The 19,143-nt window shown below is 35.6% G+C and overlaps 2 protein-coding genes across 4 annotated transcripts; one reads left to right on the top strand and one right to left on the bottom strand.

Moving 5' to 3' along the window:
- The first annotated feature begins 533 nt into the window (after window positions 1-533).
- Window positions 534-2,213, top strand: LOC141834688 (uncharacterized). Its single transcript, XM_074722028.1, has 2 exons — window positions 534-1,516; window positions 1,589-2,213. The coding sequence occupies exons 1-2, from the start codon at window positions 685-687 to the stop codon at window positions 2,047-2,049; spliced, it is 1,293 nt and encodes a 430-aa protein (XP_074578129.1). The 5' UTR covers window positions 534-684; the 3' UTR covers window positions 2,050-2,213.
- An 11-nt stretch (window positions 2,214-2,224) lies between these two features.
- LOC141834687 (uncharacterized) lies at window positions 2,225-17,215 on the bottom strand. Of its 3 annotated transcripts, XM_074722025.1 has the most exons (18): window positions 17,098-17,215; window positions 16,794-16,950; window positions 16,266-16,404; window positions 13,319-13,470; window positions 12,770-12,853; window positions 12,637-12,699; window positions 11,763-11,894; window positions 11,467-11,673; window positions 10,222-10,341; window positions 9,690-9,739; window positions 8,719-8,881; window positions 8,503-8,625; window positions 5,714-5,842; window positions 5,539-5,637; window positions 4,896-4,985; window positions 4,711-4,795; window positions 2,884-3,014; window positions 2,225-2,772 (listed from the first exon to the last, which is right to left on the bottom strand). In XM_074722025.1, exons 2-18 carry the CDS (start codon window positions 16,908-16,910, stop codon window positions 2,644-2,646), a joined length of 2,013 nt encoding a protein of 670 aa, XP_074578126.1. In that variant the 5' UTR covers window positions 16,911-16,950; window positions 17,098-17,215; the 3' UTR covers window positions 2,225-2,643. The 3 variants fall into 3 exon arrangements, with proteins under 3 accessions (XP_074578126.1, XP_074578128.1, XP_074578127.1); XM_074722027.1 differs by lacking the exons at window positions 16,794-16,950; window positions 17,098-17,215 and adding an exon at window positions 14,187-14,280 and having other exon boundaries at window positions 16,266-16,305; XM_074722026.1 differs by lacking the exons at window positions 2,225-2,772; window positions 2,884-3,014 and adding an exon at window positions 3,400-3,737.
- Between the last annotated feature and the right edge of the window lie 1,928 nt (window positions 17,216-19,143).

The raw sequence follows: 19,143 nt of genomic DNA, 5'->3' as shown, positions 1-19,143 counted from the left end.
AAAAATTGCTAAAACACATCAGTCCAATTCAAGATTTAAATAGAAAATATTAAGAGACCCTAATAAAAAATAATATTAAAGAATATTTATGTTATTTTACAAGCATAAAGTACCTTTTGATAATAAAATAAAATAAAATATGATACCTTTTCGAATCGAAAAAAGAAGGGCGCTTTTTGACTTTGTCTAATTTGTTAGCGTTTTATCCTCCAAAGCAAAGGGAAAGAAAACTTTAAGTAATGCAATAGTAAAGCATTTTTAAAAATAATTAAAATATTATAATTCAAAATTTTTTAAATGGGTATAAATTGTATTTCAAATATCTATTATATAAAAAGAAAAAAGGAGAAAAAAAAAGTTTAAGAGCATTTTGGAGATTTAAGTAAAATATAGGAGGTGAAGTGAAATGTTCACATAATAACTCATTTGGTTGAGCGTTAGACATTCCACCGGTTTCCTTTGAATAATCAACTCAATCCTCTCTCTATTCCTTTCTTCAGCCAGAAGCCGGTCCAGTCTTCTTCTTCTTCTTCTTCTTCTTCTTCTTCTTCGGATACGCCAACTCTTTCAGACTTCGATCCTCGCAATAACAGCAACGAAGGAGGCCTCACCGATCGATGCTGGATTTCTCCTGCTTCTTCTTCTTCTTTTTCAACGTCGAATTTAACGTCAGCAGATAGCCAGATGAGGTTATGGGTCAAAATTCTACCTGCGGCGATCTCCGCCGCGGCCGCTGTTCTTCTCTTCCTCATTTTATGCCGACGACGACGAAACAGGCGGTTGCTTTCCGCTGCGAACACCCCGCGATTGCCTCAATCGGCAAGCAAGGCCAGAAGCCAGAGCCTCCAAGCCGGCATCGCCAAGCTGCAGCTTGCCTACCGCTCCAGCGCCGGCCGCAAGGCCAGCTTCCTCTTCCACCACCTCCACTACGACCACGAACTCGGCGGCGAGGCGCCGAGCCGGTTCGATTGGGAGGACCACCCGCGGCTGGAAGTGGAGGCGGTGGAGCACGGCTGGTCGCGCTTCGTGTTCGCCGGCTGCCGGCCGCAAGACGCCGCGGCGCAGGGCAGTGGAGAGGGTGGCGGCGCTGTGGATGCGAACTGGGAGGTGCTGCCGGGGTCGTCGGAGTTCTCGCAGACGGTTTCGCTGCGTCCGAGTGGGAGGACTCTCCACCGCGAGGGAGCCGCTGCCACGGCGAGGATGCTGCTCCCGCTACCCGGCCCGCGGCTCGGCCTCTCCTCCTTCCCGCAAGAAGCATACTTCGAGATCACCGTCCTGTGCCTGAAACCAACGCCTCCGCCTCCGCCGCCGCCTTCCCGAACTAGTAAGCGAACCGAATCCACGGACGCCGATCCGCCTCCAATCCAAGAACTCAACGCATGCACCAAAGAAGAAGGGCAGAGCACAACTCTCTCCTTGGGCCTCTGCCAAGGCGGAGCATTTCCCAGTGGATCATTCTGCGGCACATATCCCGGCTCCATCGGCTTCCACTCCAATGGCTGTGTCTATCTTGACGGTACGCTTACGATCCCCAAATCGAAACCTTCCCTTGCAATATTCAGGTTTCCAAAAGGGGAAAGCTTTGCAGGAAAGAAGCTCATTTTCGAATCGGAGAAAGCGGAGTGGTCGGAGGCGAACAGGGTGATCGGCTGCGGGTTCGATCCGAGGAGGAAGAAGGTGTTCTTCACGGTGGATTCCCGGCTGATGCATGTCATCCACTGCCAGTCCGACATGTACAAAGCTCCACTGTTCCCGATACTCGGATCGAACGCCGACGCCATGATCCTGGTCAATTTAGGGCAGAGCAGATTCAAGTACCAGCCGGCGAACGCGCACAGGACGCCCAATCCTTGCTTCGTCCGCTCCTCCTCGGTCAACGACGGCACCGCCGCCATCAGTGACGACGACAGCCGGGAGCTCTTCTCCATGGGGAGAATCGACTCGCACTGGTTCGACGCGGCTAAAAAAAGCCAGAGCGCCAGCAAGAAGAGCCACACGGCGGATGCGGACGCCGATTCCGATCTTTTCGAGATCTCTCTGCAAATTTAACAAGATCATTAATTAAGAGCTCAAATAATAGAACAGATTCATACAAAAAAACGGAAGCAAACTGACACTGAGAGTGGCATCATTCTTTAAGAACTGGCTAATGTATTCAACAACCTCCTGTAATTTTGTATCTCCACAACTTGATCAATTCAGTTGGTCATATAACACTGGGATATGAACATTTAAATTAAACAAACTAAAACTAAACGCACTGGAACAATTGGATACTTCTTCCTCTTCCAATTTGACTCCTAAAATTCCTCCACTGGCACTAAAACAATACAAGAAAAAAAATGATTAATGTACATTAAACAGTGAATATACAATGGCCGTGGCTAGGGTTTGAGCTGTCTGCAATAGCCAAACTGCTCAGCCCCATGAAGCTCTACTACTAGCTACCAACTACGCAGGCAAGTGAAAAGCAAGCCAATCACGAAACCGAGTAAATTTTTTGATTTGCATCCGGGCCTTCAAGGGTAACTGGAAAGAAGCTTCCTGATTTAAGATCTTGGAACAGCGAGGATGGCAGGATTAGAGGCTTGCGTGAGTTTCTAATGGTCTCCGATCGCGACGACCACTCCACAGAATACTCTTTCACCTTTGCCTGTGCTGAAGCTGCTGCGCTCGTTGTATCCTATCTGCGTACATTGGGAGGAGCACAATTTCGGCAATTTCGTTAAGCAGAACCTCTTCTGTGATGTTATCTTTAATGCTACGCATGACCTATTGCATTAAACGGTAGAAGAAGTCACATCAGATGCGATAACAGGCAAAGCTAGGAATGGAAAACCTGATATTTGAGTTCCTACTACTTTGAGGACTAGCCACGCTTGCCTTTCTGTATGTGTTAATATCGTTCGGTGTAGATTTATCTGTTCGTATGCGCATGCATGACCAACAGCCTTCTTCTGGATCCCAAGAGCACTCAATAATCTTGCCTGAGAGACTGGCAATATCCTCCACACCTGTATACAAGTTTTAAGAATGATTCTCATGAAGCTAATAATATTTACAGACATATCAACACTGATGATTTTACTCAAAATGAAAAACAAGATGAGTGATGATCATTCTACATTGACTGAGCAATTAACATAATGTAAGAATTACAGCCAGAAAGAAAGCAATTGTGGGATTTTTCCCCCTTTCTGCACTAATAAATAGCACAAGCAAGAATTTACTTCCTATTCAATCTAGAAGTTTGTCAACTTCTTATTCAATCTAGAAATCCTTCATTATCCTAACAATGTGTCACCTCACGAAGTTTCTGAATAAGGATACGACAAAATACAACCCCTCTATCAAATGCACACATGGTTGAGGCTACCAGTTTGGTAACTTATCCGATCATGGATTAAAAAAGTCATCTGTTGTTTCCAACCCTTTCTTCTGCATGCCCAGTATATGATATGGCATCTCTATCAAGTCACAAAACATCACCCACCCCAACAAAGAGTTCTGCTTTGAATGGGTTCCAGTGTTTAATGAAGATTTTGCATCGTCACTCCTCTAGACGAATGGGAAGATTGCTGCTGCAATTGGGTTGAAGGTGATGTTCATGTTATCAAGGTATTTCCGTGCCTACCATGAGGTCCTCCTTTCAGTGAGCTTGGACTTGAACCCATAACAGTGGATGCAGCGACTATTGAACAGTTAAATTTTTTGCATAGGCTTAAGAATACCTTCTCCTAGAGAGAAATAAAGATAGTCGACGAGTCATGTTTCACAGTCTGGTAAGTTCACCAAATTTAGAAATGTGAATTGGCACCACAACAATCGTGAAAGTCCATTTTAGAGAACCATAGGCTCATTTGCCATAATGAACAATATTGTGAACTCTGCTTTGGCTCTCTGCAACTGCTTCCATATTCACAACTAGATGAACTAACAAACTAGAAAAGGGAAAATTTCAAGTCACCTGGATAAAGTAACAAACTATCACCCATATTCTCCAATGTTTTACATCCTATATATAGAGCTTGTTCATTTCAAACACCAGGTGTAACTCCAAAAGATGAAAAAAAAAAAAAAAGAGGTTGAGATGGTATCGTGTTCAAATATGCGAGGAGTAGAGGGAAATCCCAAAATAACTTTAGTCAATTAATAAAAAAATATTTTAAAAAAATTTACTAGTACATAACCTTGTATAGAGCTAAGTTGAAGGATAAGACTTATATAGCCGACTTGAAATAGTTGGGACAAATACAGACCTTGTTTGTCAAATTGTTTTCACTTCATCTCTCACGTGGCATGCCTCTGGAGCACATCTAGGAAGACACTTAACACACAATTAAAAAAGTTTTTCCCCTAATCTTTAAAAAGATATTATCTAATTTTTGAAATGCCCAACCTTCTCTGCACAAAGTTATTGGGATACTACTGATTGACTCATCATATTTATCTCTGAACGAGGGTTTTTGCATAGGATCTTCCAGGATGATTGTTCTTCAAAAAGATAAAACAGCACCATAGTAAAAAGGATTTCAAATGATACTCCACTCGACATCTACCATGGCATTCTCTAAGCTCCAAAACAGAACGTATAAAGTATCAAAGGACAAAAAAGCTAAAGGGTGAAAATACAAGCACAGGCTTCAAAGGTTAAGACAAAATATTTTTCTTGAATTTTCATGATAAAATATAATTAGAACAAGCATTCACCTGAAAATGAAACCTGAGCCCCATCCATGAGTTTCTTTTTTCCTCTTTCATAAAGGAAAAGCAATTGGTGATTCTCACTTCCAATCTGCAAATGAGGAAAGACAACCACACAAGTGCATGAACAAGTAAACAAAGTTAATAAGTATAACAAGGAAATTTGAAAAATGAAAGATAAGCAAAAAGACCTCAAAAAGGAAGTCAACAGAATTCATTTCTGGATATTTCCACTTCAGGAGACCCTCATGTGTACGTGGTATATATGGATCATCCCATCCCTGGAATTCAAGAAAGAGATAGATTAATGTTAGCTACAATCAACTAGAATGTTAACTTCAGAGATTCCTACAATTTTCTAAAGAAACACAATAGGAAGATGGAAAGTACAATTCTTATTAGAAATATCATCATATGAAATAGCAATAAACTACTTAAAAGTGTGCATTGTGGGAAAAATCTCAACTTGAACATAATTAAAGGAGATATAAATGTCTTTACACAAATATTACAAACTATAAGCTCTTATATAAAATCCAACGGCAGGATAAGTTCGATGTAGTCATCCCTAAGTTAGGAAACAAAGGAGGTATTTGATATATTCATGCCTTATTGAAATAAAGAAGATGATCAAACAACTTTGAAAATATTCAAGCTAACATTTGTTGTTAATAGAGCAGTATCTACATGGTACATAATCTTTGCACCAGGAAAGAGAATATCCAAACCAATGAAACCACACTTCTCGAAAATGAACTTAAACAAACTAACCTTTGTTAATATTAATCAGAATTTTGCCAAGATAACATGATACTATTAAAGATGATCTAGTACCTGAAAAATGAGACCATCAGCTGCATGTGAAAGCCTTGGAATGAACTCCTTCAAGAGCTTTGTAACAGTTGACAAAAACCAAAAGTCCTTCCTGCGAACCTGTTCAGTTTAATGATCGTTAGTATCTGTTGCACATCAGCAAACAACTCACACACCTATCTTTGGAGTTGCATACTGAAAATGGCTCCATGTCATATCTATAAATTGGGTGGCCCTTGCCCTCGAACTCCAATTGTTTTCTGTCATAATTCCTTGGTCGGATTACTTCTTCCTCTAGTAGTTTCCACCTCTCCGAAAATGGCAACTACACTCAAAAAAGTAATATAACAAAATTTGTCCATGAAACACTACTATAAAAGAGAGTGAGAATCCAATGAAGAGTTTGCAAGGACAGGATAGTAAGCAGTGAGCAAATGAATTAGATTTAGGGCTCACTCATTTCATAGACAATGATGATATTTTGTTAGAAGAAATGCAAATCAAGAGGGTTTTCCTTTCTTTCTTATCTTTTTTGTGATTACACTATATTTCAGAAATCCAAATCATACAAACTAAGATATTGCATACAAACTAAACCTGGAAGCTTACATGTTTTCCTTTACATTGCTTCCGCATGAATTGAGCAGAAATCTCACATTCGCATGCAATAAGTCTGAGATCTTACCTTTAAAAATTAAAATTATTTTTATTTTAACTATTTTTTAATTTTTTTTTTAATGTTCCCTCCAACTTCCCTTCCCTCCAAGGAAAGTTTCAAATGAAAAATATTTCAAAAGTCTTTTGATATGAGTATTTTTCCTACTCGCTTTCTTTCCCTATTTGTTTCCTTTCTTTATAGGAAACAGAGAATAAGGCTAAAATAACAACTGAGTTTGATAGTGTTTCACCAAACTGTGTACTAGTCTAGTAGATAGTGAAAATATTTGCAAGAAATTGGTTCTGATCCTTAATATGCAGATAGTACCCTAAAATAACAACTGAGTTTGATAGTGTTTCACCAAACTGTGTACTAGTCTAGTAGATAGTGAAAATATTTGCAAGAAATTGGTTCTGATCCTTAATATGCAGATAGTAAGCTTGTCTTGCCCTGACTAACCTTCCTTCCCATGGCTTGGAAATAACCAAGATGCTGGTGGTGAAATTTTATTAAAATGTTCCTCCTGCAGGACAATGCCTAATGCCACCAAGATGCTACAGAATGCTAGCAACACAACCATACACAACATTCACCGGATAAAAGAGCATCACTTACTCGAATACATTAGTGAAGAAAGTTTTGAAACAACAAGGACAAATACAAGCACTACAGTTTTAAAAAGGAAAAGTAAAGGAAGTAGGTGACGAGAATGGTGAAAAACTCCACAATTCGTAGTTAAACTCCAAATCCAATGCCAACACTGTCTTACAATAATAGACACAAAAGTATACCTAATAACCTGACTCAACATTTGCCTCTAACACGTCTGAGAATAGATATGAAAATATATTTATCAGTAAAAATAACACTGGCAGAAGAGCCTCCCAGAAACCAAAAGATAATAATAATTAAGAAGAAAGGTAGTGCAAATGCTTCGTGTTATTGTCAGTCTAACCAACCATACAACTCCATCATGAACCTCAATTAAAACTTCAACTACAATTGTACAAAGGTTCATAACCCATATTAACAATGGATGGGTTCATCACCAGTCTTACTCATAATTTTATTTTTATATCTATTTTCAGATGTGTCAGAAGCAAGCAAAAGCATTGGCCCAGCTCATTTGGTATAGCACTGCATCTACTATTCTACAACACTGTTTCCAGTGGATTTAGAGTTGTAATTTTCTGCTATTTCTTATTAGTTTCTTCCTTTACTTTCCCTTTTAAGATTGTAGTACTTGAGTACTTTAGCATTATTAATTCAAATTTTTTATTCTTTACATAGTACAATGCTTAAACCATTTTATTTATAATAAATAAAATTTTCATTATTCTTCACTATTATATTCAAGGACGTAACGCTTTTCTATCGTGTGAAAGTTTTGTATCATTGTGTTACCAACATTATCTAGCATCTTGGCAACATCCCCCTTTTTGACCACCAAAAGGGATGTATGGATGGAATTATCCCACTGTTAATGTCGTTATTTCCAGCCATGAGAAAGGATTCACTCAAGGCATGGCAATTGCTATTGGAGTGGGTGTCATCACCTTAGTTGAGAGAATTGTGCCATTACTTTATTTATTGGACTCAACAACTTGCCAAAATCTTTAAGCCCATGGTAATAATAGCTCACTTATATAAGTTTATAAAGTTTCTTTATCAACTTAAATCTCACATCTTAAAGCTAGAGCAGGGTATCATGCAGTCATAAATAGTAAGACTTCATAAAGAGAAAATAACAAGATGAAAGTTCCAGGAATTTACAATATTCTAATAAACAAACGTGCTCGAAATTCTGTATCATTTTATTATTCTTACTTGTTGATGATGTAGTCTGAGGTTTTATTTTATTTTCATTATTTTAAATAAAAGGTCATTTATAATTATCATGAAGTTGTTCGAAATTTTGAGACAACCAAGTCATTTTTACAGATAACAAATCTTATTTCGAGTCTATGATTTCATGTATAGAGACATCTCCAATTTAATAATATTTTCCTCTTTACAAGTTGGTCAGGTTTTTTTAGTGGCACAATTAGTTCATGCTGCATCAATTATTTTCAAGATAATAATAATCATGTTAAAGATGATTATAGCTAGAAAAACTAATCCAAGATTTCAAGATATCATGATAAAATACACCTTCTTAAGTCAAGCAAGTGAATGCCAGATTCACATTTCAACATGTAATGCCTCACATCAAGTTTAAACATTGACCAGCATGAATATACACTACAATCATAGCATGATAGAATAAGATAGCCAAACATCACAACCTTAAGTGAAAGAGATACGGCACATAAGGAAAGTTACAGTACCTTCATAACAGAGCAATGATTCAATGCAACTAAATCATATGCTAAATATCTTCTCTTAAGTCCTACATCTGGAATTTGGTCAATAATCATTTCCCCATCAATCAACGTGTCATTATGGAAACCCTTTCATCAAAAAAAGATAGATCAAGCATAAGCAAACAGATTAGGAAGGTATAAAGCTCCAGAATGTGGTAAAATAAATCAAAACAGATGTACCTCAGCAGCATTCTTCAGGGGAAACCGCATTTGAACTCTCCGGAAACAAAAATTTCTATCAATTAGATAGCATCCTGTAGTACTAATAAACATCATGTATCGTGTTCCATCAGCCTTCCATGTAGCATAGTAGTATCGTTGTCTTAGTAGTTGCAGATTGTCCCTGCAGTAACATATGCAGAACAAGAAAAAGACTAATATCTTTCTTCTACCATAAACTTGGATATTAATAAATTAGAAGTGGAAAAAGAGAAATGTGGAGCTCTACTAACTATGCTTCTAAAAATACAAAAGATTTGATATCAACAATTGGATGCTAGCATAGCCTGGTCTGTGTTGATGCATAATTGTATCATGTGATAAATAAATCATTTTCTCAACATGTTCATTAATTATATAGTTAAAAGTGTACATCGAAATGCACCCGCCACCATGTCAATCTCTTCCTATTCTTCATACTAGCTCGGTCCAAAGAATGACACCAAAATAAGTCAGATTTACAGGAGAAATCAACTCGACGGCAAAGTCGAGAAAACTAACAGAGGGGCATTGACTATGCACTATGCAATAACAAACTTAACATCTTTTAACATCCAAACTTTTGCACTTTAAAGGTATGATCATGCCACGTGGTGACATCACTATAAGCCATATGATTCACACAATGATACATGTGGCTTATCCAGCTCAGGATCTTAAGTCCAAGCGTAACCAAGCAAAGAATGAACAACCAAATGTTGGATGCTTTGTAGCAGAAGGCAAAATCTTGCACATGAAACCATCAGAAGAATACATGATGGAAAAACTGCTACTGCAAACCTACAAATTATCAATTTTATAAACATCTAATGTTCGCAAATGACAAATCTAAACCAAGAAAAACTATGTGATACTCCTCCCACTAATTACCGCCCATCTCCTTCAAGTCATGTTTAACATGTTAAATATAAAAGTGAAGGATAAACACCAACCTGTTGAGAGAAACAGGATGTGAGCCAGGAAATTGAGGATTTGCTCTTCCCTACAAACCAATAAGGTATATGATCAAGCAAATCCTTATTAAATGGGCTTTGTCATGAAAATAAAGTTTCAGTAAAGTATTGCATATCATTAGCAATTTAAAACTGAGTTAGGTAAATTGTAAGGACAAATGAGGAAAGACTAGTTTTAACCTAAATAACAGCACATTTGCATCTTGGCAATTGAGATGAAACTGAAGATAGCTTAGTTCCATTTACATAACTAGAGAAATAAAGTTTAGAAAACAAGAGAGAGAAAGAGACCAAAAAAGAAAAGTGAACAAGCGCAGAAAAGTTGAATCATAATTTGCAAATTTGCTACCAAGAAAAAGCTAGAGAACCTTATGATCTAAAATTCAAATGTAATTGCAGGTACTTCCTCTCACTGATGAAATAACATCTAGTGACCTTTCAATAAACATAACATAAACAAAAGAAAGGGCAACTATTCTACAAATTGTGTGTAATGCCAAAATATTAATACCGTAGGTGGCATTAAATCAAGGAACTGGTAACAGAGATGGCGCATAGCATCTTGCTGGTCATAAGGAATTGCATCGCCTAGAACATCATCATTTGTTAACACTTTATTATCCATACCTTCCTGCAAAAGAAAGCAGGTGAAAACTCCAGCAATGCCAAAGTCAATAAAGGATCAGTGATGTTTTAAAACAAGCCAAAGAATCATAAAAAAGAACAGTTTCATATAACAAATATGTACATGTAACATAAGGCCTTATTTACTAATAATTGATGATAATTGATTTTTTTGCTTTGTTTACTTGGGAGGATGAAATTTATTTTGGAGTGTTCCTTCCTTTCTTCGCTTGAGAGAAAGAGAGACATGGAAATTTTTATTTGTTAAAATGGCACTAATAACCTTGATTGTGGTCTGCATGTGCTGTGTGAGTTTGTATCACTGGAGACACCAGAAATTGGGTGTGGGTGCCACTAGTGTGATTGTAGGCATCGTATATATTTGCAGTGGCTAAAATGGGAAAGGAGGTTTATAAGAACGTGGTGTATAGGGTAATTTTGTTGGAAGGAAAGCAGCAATTTAGTCATCACATAACTTGAAAAACTTCCAACATTGCCCATATTTGGAAGGAAACAAATCAAGGAAAAGTTGGAGTGTTTACCATCCATTACTTTCAGTCTGTGTTTCCAACCAAGTAAACAGAAGTAAAAGTTTCTCCTAATTTTGCATCAACTTCTTCCCATCCGACCCATTTTCCACCAAAGTAAACACCATGTAATGGTCAATGTACAATGAAAGTCTATGCAAAGATGCAAACCATATAATGTGAAGAAAATCTTCAAAGGAGGAAAAATAATAATTTGCATCAATCAGAAAACAATAATTTTTCTTAATTGTGCATATGATTTACATGTGATACAAAAATTCACAATCAATTTACATGACTAAAAATGAACTTTGTCACAGGAAACAAATACAAGATAGTTTGGCATAAATCAGCAAAGGTTATTTTCACTGATTGTGCATATGATTTCCATATGATAGACAATGCCTCTATCCACATGACTTTCATCATCTGAGAAGTAAAGCTTGGGATGACAAAAAGAGGAAAAATAAAGCAAAAATATATGTGCTACAAACAAATATCCACGTGAATAATCTCTTATATCACACAATTTCTAGGAACTAAAGACTTAAAAGTATTGTAAGAAAGTAAAAGAACAGAGAATTCATACAACATGAAACACATACAGTCATTCCAATTCCAGTATCACCATCTTCATCATCATCATCTTGCACAGCTTCACCATTCAGGTCAAGATCAGAAGATCTTTTCCATTCTGGAGTGGATGGACAAAAGATGTTCTCTGGACTTTCGTGATAAAACTTATAAAGTGCTTCAATGTAGTCCTGCTTATATATTCCTGGGGGACGTGCATGAGCAAACATTTGGAATGCCTGCTTAACAAATCAGAAATAGTGATCAAAGGCTTTAAAAGGAAAAATGTATTCAATTCTTTAGGTAGGAAAGTAGCAATATCACCTACTTCAGCAACATGTATTCGTTGAGTCCGCATGAGGAAATGGATAATCATGAAACCTGTACGGTTGTGCCCATGAGTGCAATGAACAAGAATATACCTCTTTGAGTGTCTTTGGCGGGACAGAAATTGTAATACCTGATATCATATCAAGTAAGTAATTTATGGGTACATATATATGTCCGTATGCATATATGTACATATATAAAATATTCTTTTATCGATAAGATGGTCATACATGAGTAAAATGGCTCAACCCATCTGTATCATTGTTTTATATCCATGTCATAAACATGCCAATATGTTGACTTGAACAAGTTTCACCGAACTGAAAATCACTTAAATTTCTGCTGGCTGTGTTGTGTAACCAGACCATGTCAAATTTTGTGTCCTTTAAACTATAAGAAAGTTCTTATAAGGCAGTTGTAAGCCTACCATGCTTGTGGTGTTTAACATTTAAAAACTGGCATAGAATTAAAGTTAGCATAGCAGAGATAACAAGTGATGAGATGGACGTGCAGTTACAAAAGAGGATAAAATAAGCAAATAAATTTGTTACAGGTAAAGAATATAGAAAAGAGATGATTGGTAAGATACATATGTGATTTAACTAAGACAAGAAGTAACAAACTTGTTCACAGTTAGCTTGTTGTTTTATATAAAAATTCTTGATCATACATGAAAACTGACAAGCAGAAAGATAAACATGAATCACTATAACTCCCAATTATGACAACTAAGAACACAATCAGTTCCCTGTGAAGAAGGAACTTACGGAATCAGGGAGAAATATTGAATTATATTAGCATGATATCATGTCAAATAATATTATCTAGATAAGAATAGGAATATCAAACAGCATATGGGCAATAGAACTAACCTCATGAACAAATGTATTTACAGACTCATTATCTGGCACAGAGTCACGTCCTTTACATGGAATCTGTATTAGGAAAAGCTTTTATCAGCAGCTCCATCTAACAACTGGGGAGAGGAAAAAATAAGTTCCTTACTTTGACATGCTTAATGCCTAGCTTGATCCATTCTGATGGTGGATAGTAGCGGTTCGTATTTGTCAAATCAATCACCAACCCAAGCTGAAGAAAAGGACCACAAGTGATTGAAGGAAAAATGGAACTAATTAAATATAATTTGCCATACCAATTCGTGTTCATCTTAATTAAATATAATTAGTGTATCCATAGCAAGTATATATAATTAAATATAATTAGTGTATCCATAGCAAGAATATAATTAAGTGTTCTTAATTCTATCTCCAATTTGTGTATAACCATAAACAAATTAATATAGAATCTTTACTCAATAAACTGAATAAATTAACTACCACAGTGATCTAGGATAAAATTAGTACTGTCAGACACTACATGCAGAAAAACATTGGAAGGTCTGTGATAGAACAAAAGGACAAAAAAAGATTTGTCAAGTAAACCAAAAAGTGTACTTTAATGATAGAGGAAGCATTCTTTTGTAAATTATCATAAGCCACATGGAACAAGCAAGGAAATCATAAACAAGCATTTTCAACAAAACATACTACTCACTTCGCGTCTTTGACTTCTTAATTTATTAATAGCCTGTTTTGAAGAATATCTTTTTCCAGGTAGCACACTTTCATTATACGTCTCATCTAGAGGAACTTTGGAAGGAATTATAAGGCCAATGTTCTGACCAAATGAAGGACAGTCCATCCAACCTGATAACAAGAATGGAGACGATCTATAATAATACATCACAATTTGATAGATGTTTAGGAAAATCGTATTCCATTAATTAATACTTCTTGAGGAAAAAATACCAGTAAAGGATATTGAAGGGAAAAAAGAATTAAGGCTAATCCTTCAGGATTAAAAAACAACAATTTAGCAACTCAATAAAATCTGCAAACTTACAATTACATTATTTTATGTTATATCTCTGACAAATAATCAGATTATCACAGTAATACAAGACTTTATTTTTCTCAAATCTAAAACTTCCAGGAAAATAGACAAGAATGCAATGCTCTTGCAATAATTTCAGAAAGATTAAAAGAAATTAAAGGTTAAAGTGAGCATAAACAGTGACTCAATATCTTTGCCCAACAAAAGTAGCATAAAGACAGATACAAAGGTTTTATTTATTGAAGCATCCAGTTCCCTTGGACTTAGTATTAGCTTCACCTAGTTTCAGAACTGTGGAAGAACAAAGAAACAAGTTGTTGAAAAGAAAAGGACACCAGGAACACAAGATCAGCAACTAAAATAGGCATTCTTGAGTAGGTCAAAACTTGGTATCAAATTTGAGTGACTATATCTAATCACAACCTTAAGGTCATTACACTGTTCAAACATGAAGAAAAATCTTAAAAATTAATGAAACAAGAATCCACACTTCTTTATGTTAAGAAGAACGGAGCAGTTAAGATAGTACCTAGGACAAGATGATAAGGAAAACAACAACCACCACCATGACAACAACAAACTGAATGCCCCAATTATTTTGCTTAGGCAACATGGCACTGAACCTGCCATTGAGATGCAATGTAAGTCTAAATCACTAGTGATACACAAGTCAATAAGGCCCATATTCCTACAAGGGAAGAAAATAACTAAGGAAAGAAATAGAGAAAGAAGAAAAAAACCTCAAGGAAAAGGACTGAATAATATTTCCTTAGTTTTGGTTTTCTCTGAGGGAAGGAAATAAATAGAGTTTTACATCCAACCATTAGCTAATAGGGACAAAAAGGAGGGAAACTTAAATTTTAAAACTTTATAGTTAAAAAATTAGAAAAACAAAACAAAATTCAAAATTTGATTTGAAAAGATAAAATAGTTTTGAATTTTTAAGGTTGGATTTTAACTCCATTGCATACAAAAGTAAGTTTTCTGTTCAAGAGTTTCCTAAGTTTTTTTCTTCCCTCTTTTTTTGCCAAAGGAAACAGGGAAAGTGCCATGGGAGAAAGCGTTTCGACACCTTGATTCTGCCACTGTTTCTCATGGAATTCCTTTCACACCCTACAGCTTTAAATTTAATTAATTTAGACTGTGAAATTGTGCAATTCACAGATTGTCTTTCTATATGCATACCGTCTTCATCTATTTACCATCAAAGTTATACATGATAACACGTGCATAGTAACATTTTTTTCTCTCTCCTAATTACTTTGTGCCTCCTTCTCAATGTCCTCTTCTTTGCTCATTAATTCTCCAATGTTGTTTATTTACTGCTGACTACTGTAACCAACAAAGTATAGTTGGCCTAACATGATGTCGTACAATGTCCCTTTTAACTTAAGGTGCAGTGGATGGCCTGTAAAAGATTCAGAAGTTACTTTCCTCTGTTCAAATCAAAACTTTCAGCATCTAAGACTAGTCATAATGATGCCACAAGCCTACAACCAATCATCAGATTTCAGGATCATGTGATCTTATGCCCAAATCAGGCTAATACTGCAAAATCAATAGGGGTTAGTTTTGTGGTTGCCAGTGGATTGGGTTACAGTCCAGTGCTTTTATCTATTCCACTGAAGATAAACTTCTACATGCAGACAAGTTGTGCTGATACATCTAAATGAGAGACTGAGGTGGATGAAGTTGAGAAGAAATCGAACTGGTGTTGGGAAGACAAGGAAATGTCGATGTTCAAGGCAGAATCCAATGGAGACTTGGAAATGCCGCAAAACACACGAGAATAACAAGACAAAGATAATAAGATAAGAAAATAGATAACAGAGAAATCTAGAAGATTGTATGAATATTACAAAATGTATAAAAAAAATTAACGTATTTTTTGTAATTTTAATAGACATTACAGTTATGCTACTATGCATCTAAATTCTATGACACATGCTTGCCTATTTTTAGTTATAAATACATAAAAGTGCTTGTCTGATAAGTAAAATACAACCCTAGTTTATTGACTCCATCCTGAAAAAAATCCGAATTTTACAATTCATGAACTTAGGAATTTATTGGAAGAGTTATATTGAATGTAAGAAAGACAGTCATAAATGTATTGAATACTCAATCTTCAAACAGGAAATAAAAAGTAGAAATATTATTTAGTAATTATAATAAACCATAAATTCTAAATATAATTTTTGAAATTTATTTTGGTTATAGAATGTAGGATAGTAATAATCTCAACCTATGATCAAACACTGGACACAGTAGCTTTCCAATGTACAATGCCTGCAACCTTTGATCATAGCCCAAACAAAAGTTGCTGCCATTAGATATTTTTTCCTATTAATTAATATTTAATATGCAGAGTTGATAAAAGCATAATCAATCTACCAAGGTACTACCAGTTGATTGTATATGATTCATTATGATCCCAAAATACCGACAAATGGTTTTCTAATTAACTCAAAAATTGAGACCGCAACAAAAAAGAGAAAATTTGATGTTTTTGATCATCTCTATCCCCATGACTAGAATTAAAAGCTGATGATGATAGCTCCAAGAACAGGAGTGTCAAAGTATACAGAAAAAACAATGAAGGAAAAACCTTGAGGGACCTCCTTAACTCTTCCATAATGTCTACTGCTTCTACTCTGGGACATGTAATTGTTCCTCACTTGTTGAGGATATCTATGACCTTCATCACGGTTTTCTCTTTTCAACTTCCGACGCCTTTCTTCACGCTCCTATTCATTGGAAAGAAGGCTCAGATTAAAGTAGTACATTTACATATATAATATTGAAACAATTCTGTCAAAAATTTGGAGGAAGACAACCAATATAACTAATCTGGAGCATTTTCAATAAAGATAAATTTATTAACCAATAGACCCAAACCACCTTCCCAATGATAAGGCCTTCCACATAATTGCCTCAGTAAGTGCCAGCAATAAACAAGTTTCGCCTCATGATTTTAAGAAACTCTTTATAAATAAAATAAAATAAAGCAGGCGTGAACTAAAGAAAGAAATAACAAACTGCCATAGACGCTTGATAGAAAATTTCCACTGTGATATACCGTCGCGGCAAAGATGGTAGTTAGAATCGGCAGTGAGCAAAAGTGCACACTACATACCCGACGCATTGTGGCCACAGCAGACTCGATAATTTCTTCGTGCATGACCTCGCCATCCAACTTCTCCTCGAAAGGCTGCTCATCTTCATCAGGCAAAGGCGACGCATTCAAATCCATCAAAGGAACCACAAAACATCCACCTCTTCTCGCTGCTCTCCTGTCAAGAAACACAAACAAACCATCCTTCCGTTAGTCAGTACGAAGGAAAGCAAAGCCGCACGAATTGCACCAAACAGGGAAAATGGGCCGAAGGACCGAAGCGAGCAAAAAGAAGTCAATGAAGAAGGACGACAACTGAACGTACCCGCTGGACGGCCGCCGCCGAGAAAGGTGAATCGGAGCTCCTCACTCTTCCTCGGGATTGCGCAATCGGGGACTGTGATCACCGATCGCTCGATCGATCGCCACGAATGGGAAGACCTCGCGAGCCCTAACCTTCTGGTAAAAGAGTAAAAAAACATCAATCCGGTTCCTCGGGGGCCTGTACTATAATGAATCATATAATGATTCCAGGCTCAGACCCGGCCCAGTCTCCGGTCGGACGAAATCGAACCATCCGGTTTTTCTCCGGACCCAATTTAAAGAAAGATCGGAATGTCATATATCGGTTCAAAATCAAATCGACTAAATTTTTTTAAAAAAATAAAAAATTAAATTAATAAAACATCGACTAATTTAATCTGAAACTGAATTATAAAATACATAATTGTGAACTAAAATTTATCCGCATCGAAGGGTCGTCGCGCATTTCAATTTCTCGATTTAAAGATTTAAAGTTCGACTTAATTAAAAATATATATTTATTTGATTTAATTAAATTATGAGTTTTAAAATTAAAATTGAATTGAATTATTTAAAATAATCGATCATTTTTATAATAAATAAATAAAAATAATTGAATTAATTTTTAAATTCGATAATTTTAATGGAACTTGCGAGTGCGGTTAACGAGTCGGACTTAGCTGGAGCAACGTCATTGATTTGTGCGGCATACCGAGACAAGACAATTCTTTTAATTCTTATCCGATAAATCTCCGATTTAATTATTTTAATAAGGCGAAATAACTCAAAAAAAAAATTATTATATAAATATTTTCCATCTAAACATCAACAACAATGACAATACGGTGGAAGATCAATAAAACACCAACACCACGGCTTTACGCTGATCTCAAAAAACTAGCACCACTATTGTGAGGCCAGTTTTAATGGATATTGATGTTGATTTATAAAAATCAACATCAAAATTTTAATTTATCTAGTTTAATAGAATTAAGAATTTAAAAAAATTAAATTGAATTATTTAAAATAATCATTTAAAAAATAAATTTTTAAAATAATCGAATTGAATGTTTAAATTCCATCAATTAATTCGATTTAATAGATTTTTTTTTGTTGCTATCAACTGAGCTCAGCTAAATAATTTTTATTTTCAGGTATTTATCCACAAAATATGATTATTACAGCAGTTAATAGAAGGAAAAACGCAATGAGAAGCAACTATATATCGGAAACAAAAAAAAGTCATTTATGTTTTATAAACATATAAACAGCGCGATTAAAAACTTTCAGACTCGAATGCCCTTCGAACCTCTACCGGAGCTGTTTGACTGAAGTTTCGAACCTCCCTGAAGTGGCATAGTGCTCCATAAGGAAGGCATAGTCTTCATGATCGTCGCAACTAACCATAGAAGCCCTTGGTTCATCAAGGGTTTCTTAGTTATGATTAACTGCAGTTTCTCGATTTACCTTTTCATATATGATCATGAAAATGACTATGTGAAATCATTAAAGTGACGGATTCCATCTTGATTTATCAAAGGCATAAAAAAAAATCTATATCAATAGAAATATTTCATCGCTTGTAGTATTTCCTGTTGTTCTACTTATGATTTGGACCAGAGAAGGTATTGGGCGTATCGTAGGATGCGTAAGTTCGTCCCATACCCTTCCCCTTAACCGAATTCATTTTAATTGATTTAATCAATTTGAATTTTTTAAATCAAGATAAAATAAATTAAATTTCTCAATTAATCAAATCAAACTTTTAACTTCGATCAGTTTGATTAGATAATTCAATTTAATCAATCTTTTGCTCACTCCTATAAATAACTATAAATAATATTATTAAAATTTAATATAAAATGTATATGAACTAAAAATTTAGTATAAATAATTATCTTAAAACTTTTATTATTTATTTGTTATTAAAATTTATTGAAAACTATAAATTGAAATTATCCAACCAAAAATTAGATAGATCTCCCTTTAAAAACTAACAATTTAAAATGACACAAAAATTAAATTGTTCCTATAGGTAGAGAGCATCTTAAACTCAAAAAATACATCC

Source organism: Curcuma longa, chromosome 9 (genome assembly GCF_044706935.1).
Source record: "Curcuma longa cultivar G26 ecotype Majalengka, Jawa Barat chromosome 9, ITB_CL_G26_1.1, whole genome shotgun sequence".
Taxonomy (NCBI): domain Eukaryota; kingdom Viridiplantae; phylum Streptophyta; class Magnoliopsida; order Zingiberales; family Zingiberaceae; genus Curcuma; species Curcuma longa.
This window is presented reverse-complemented; position numbering and strand designations above follow the sequence as displayed.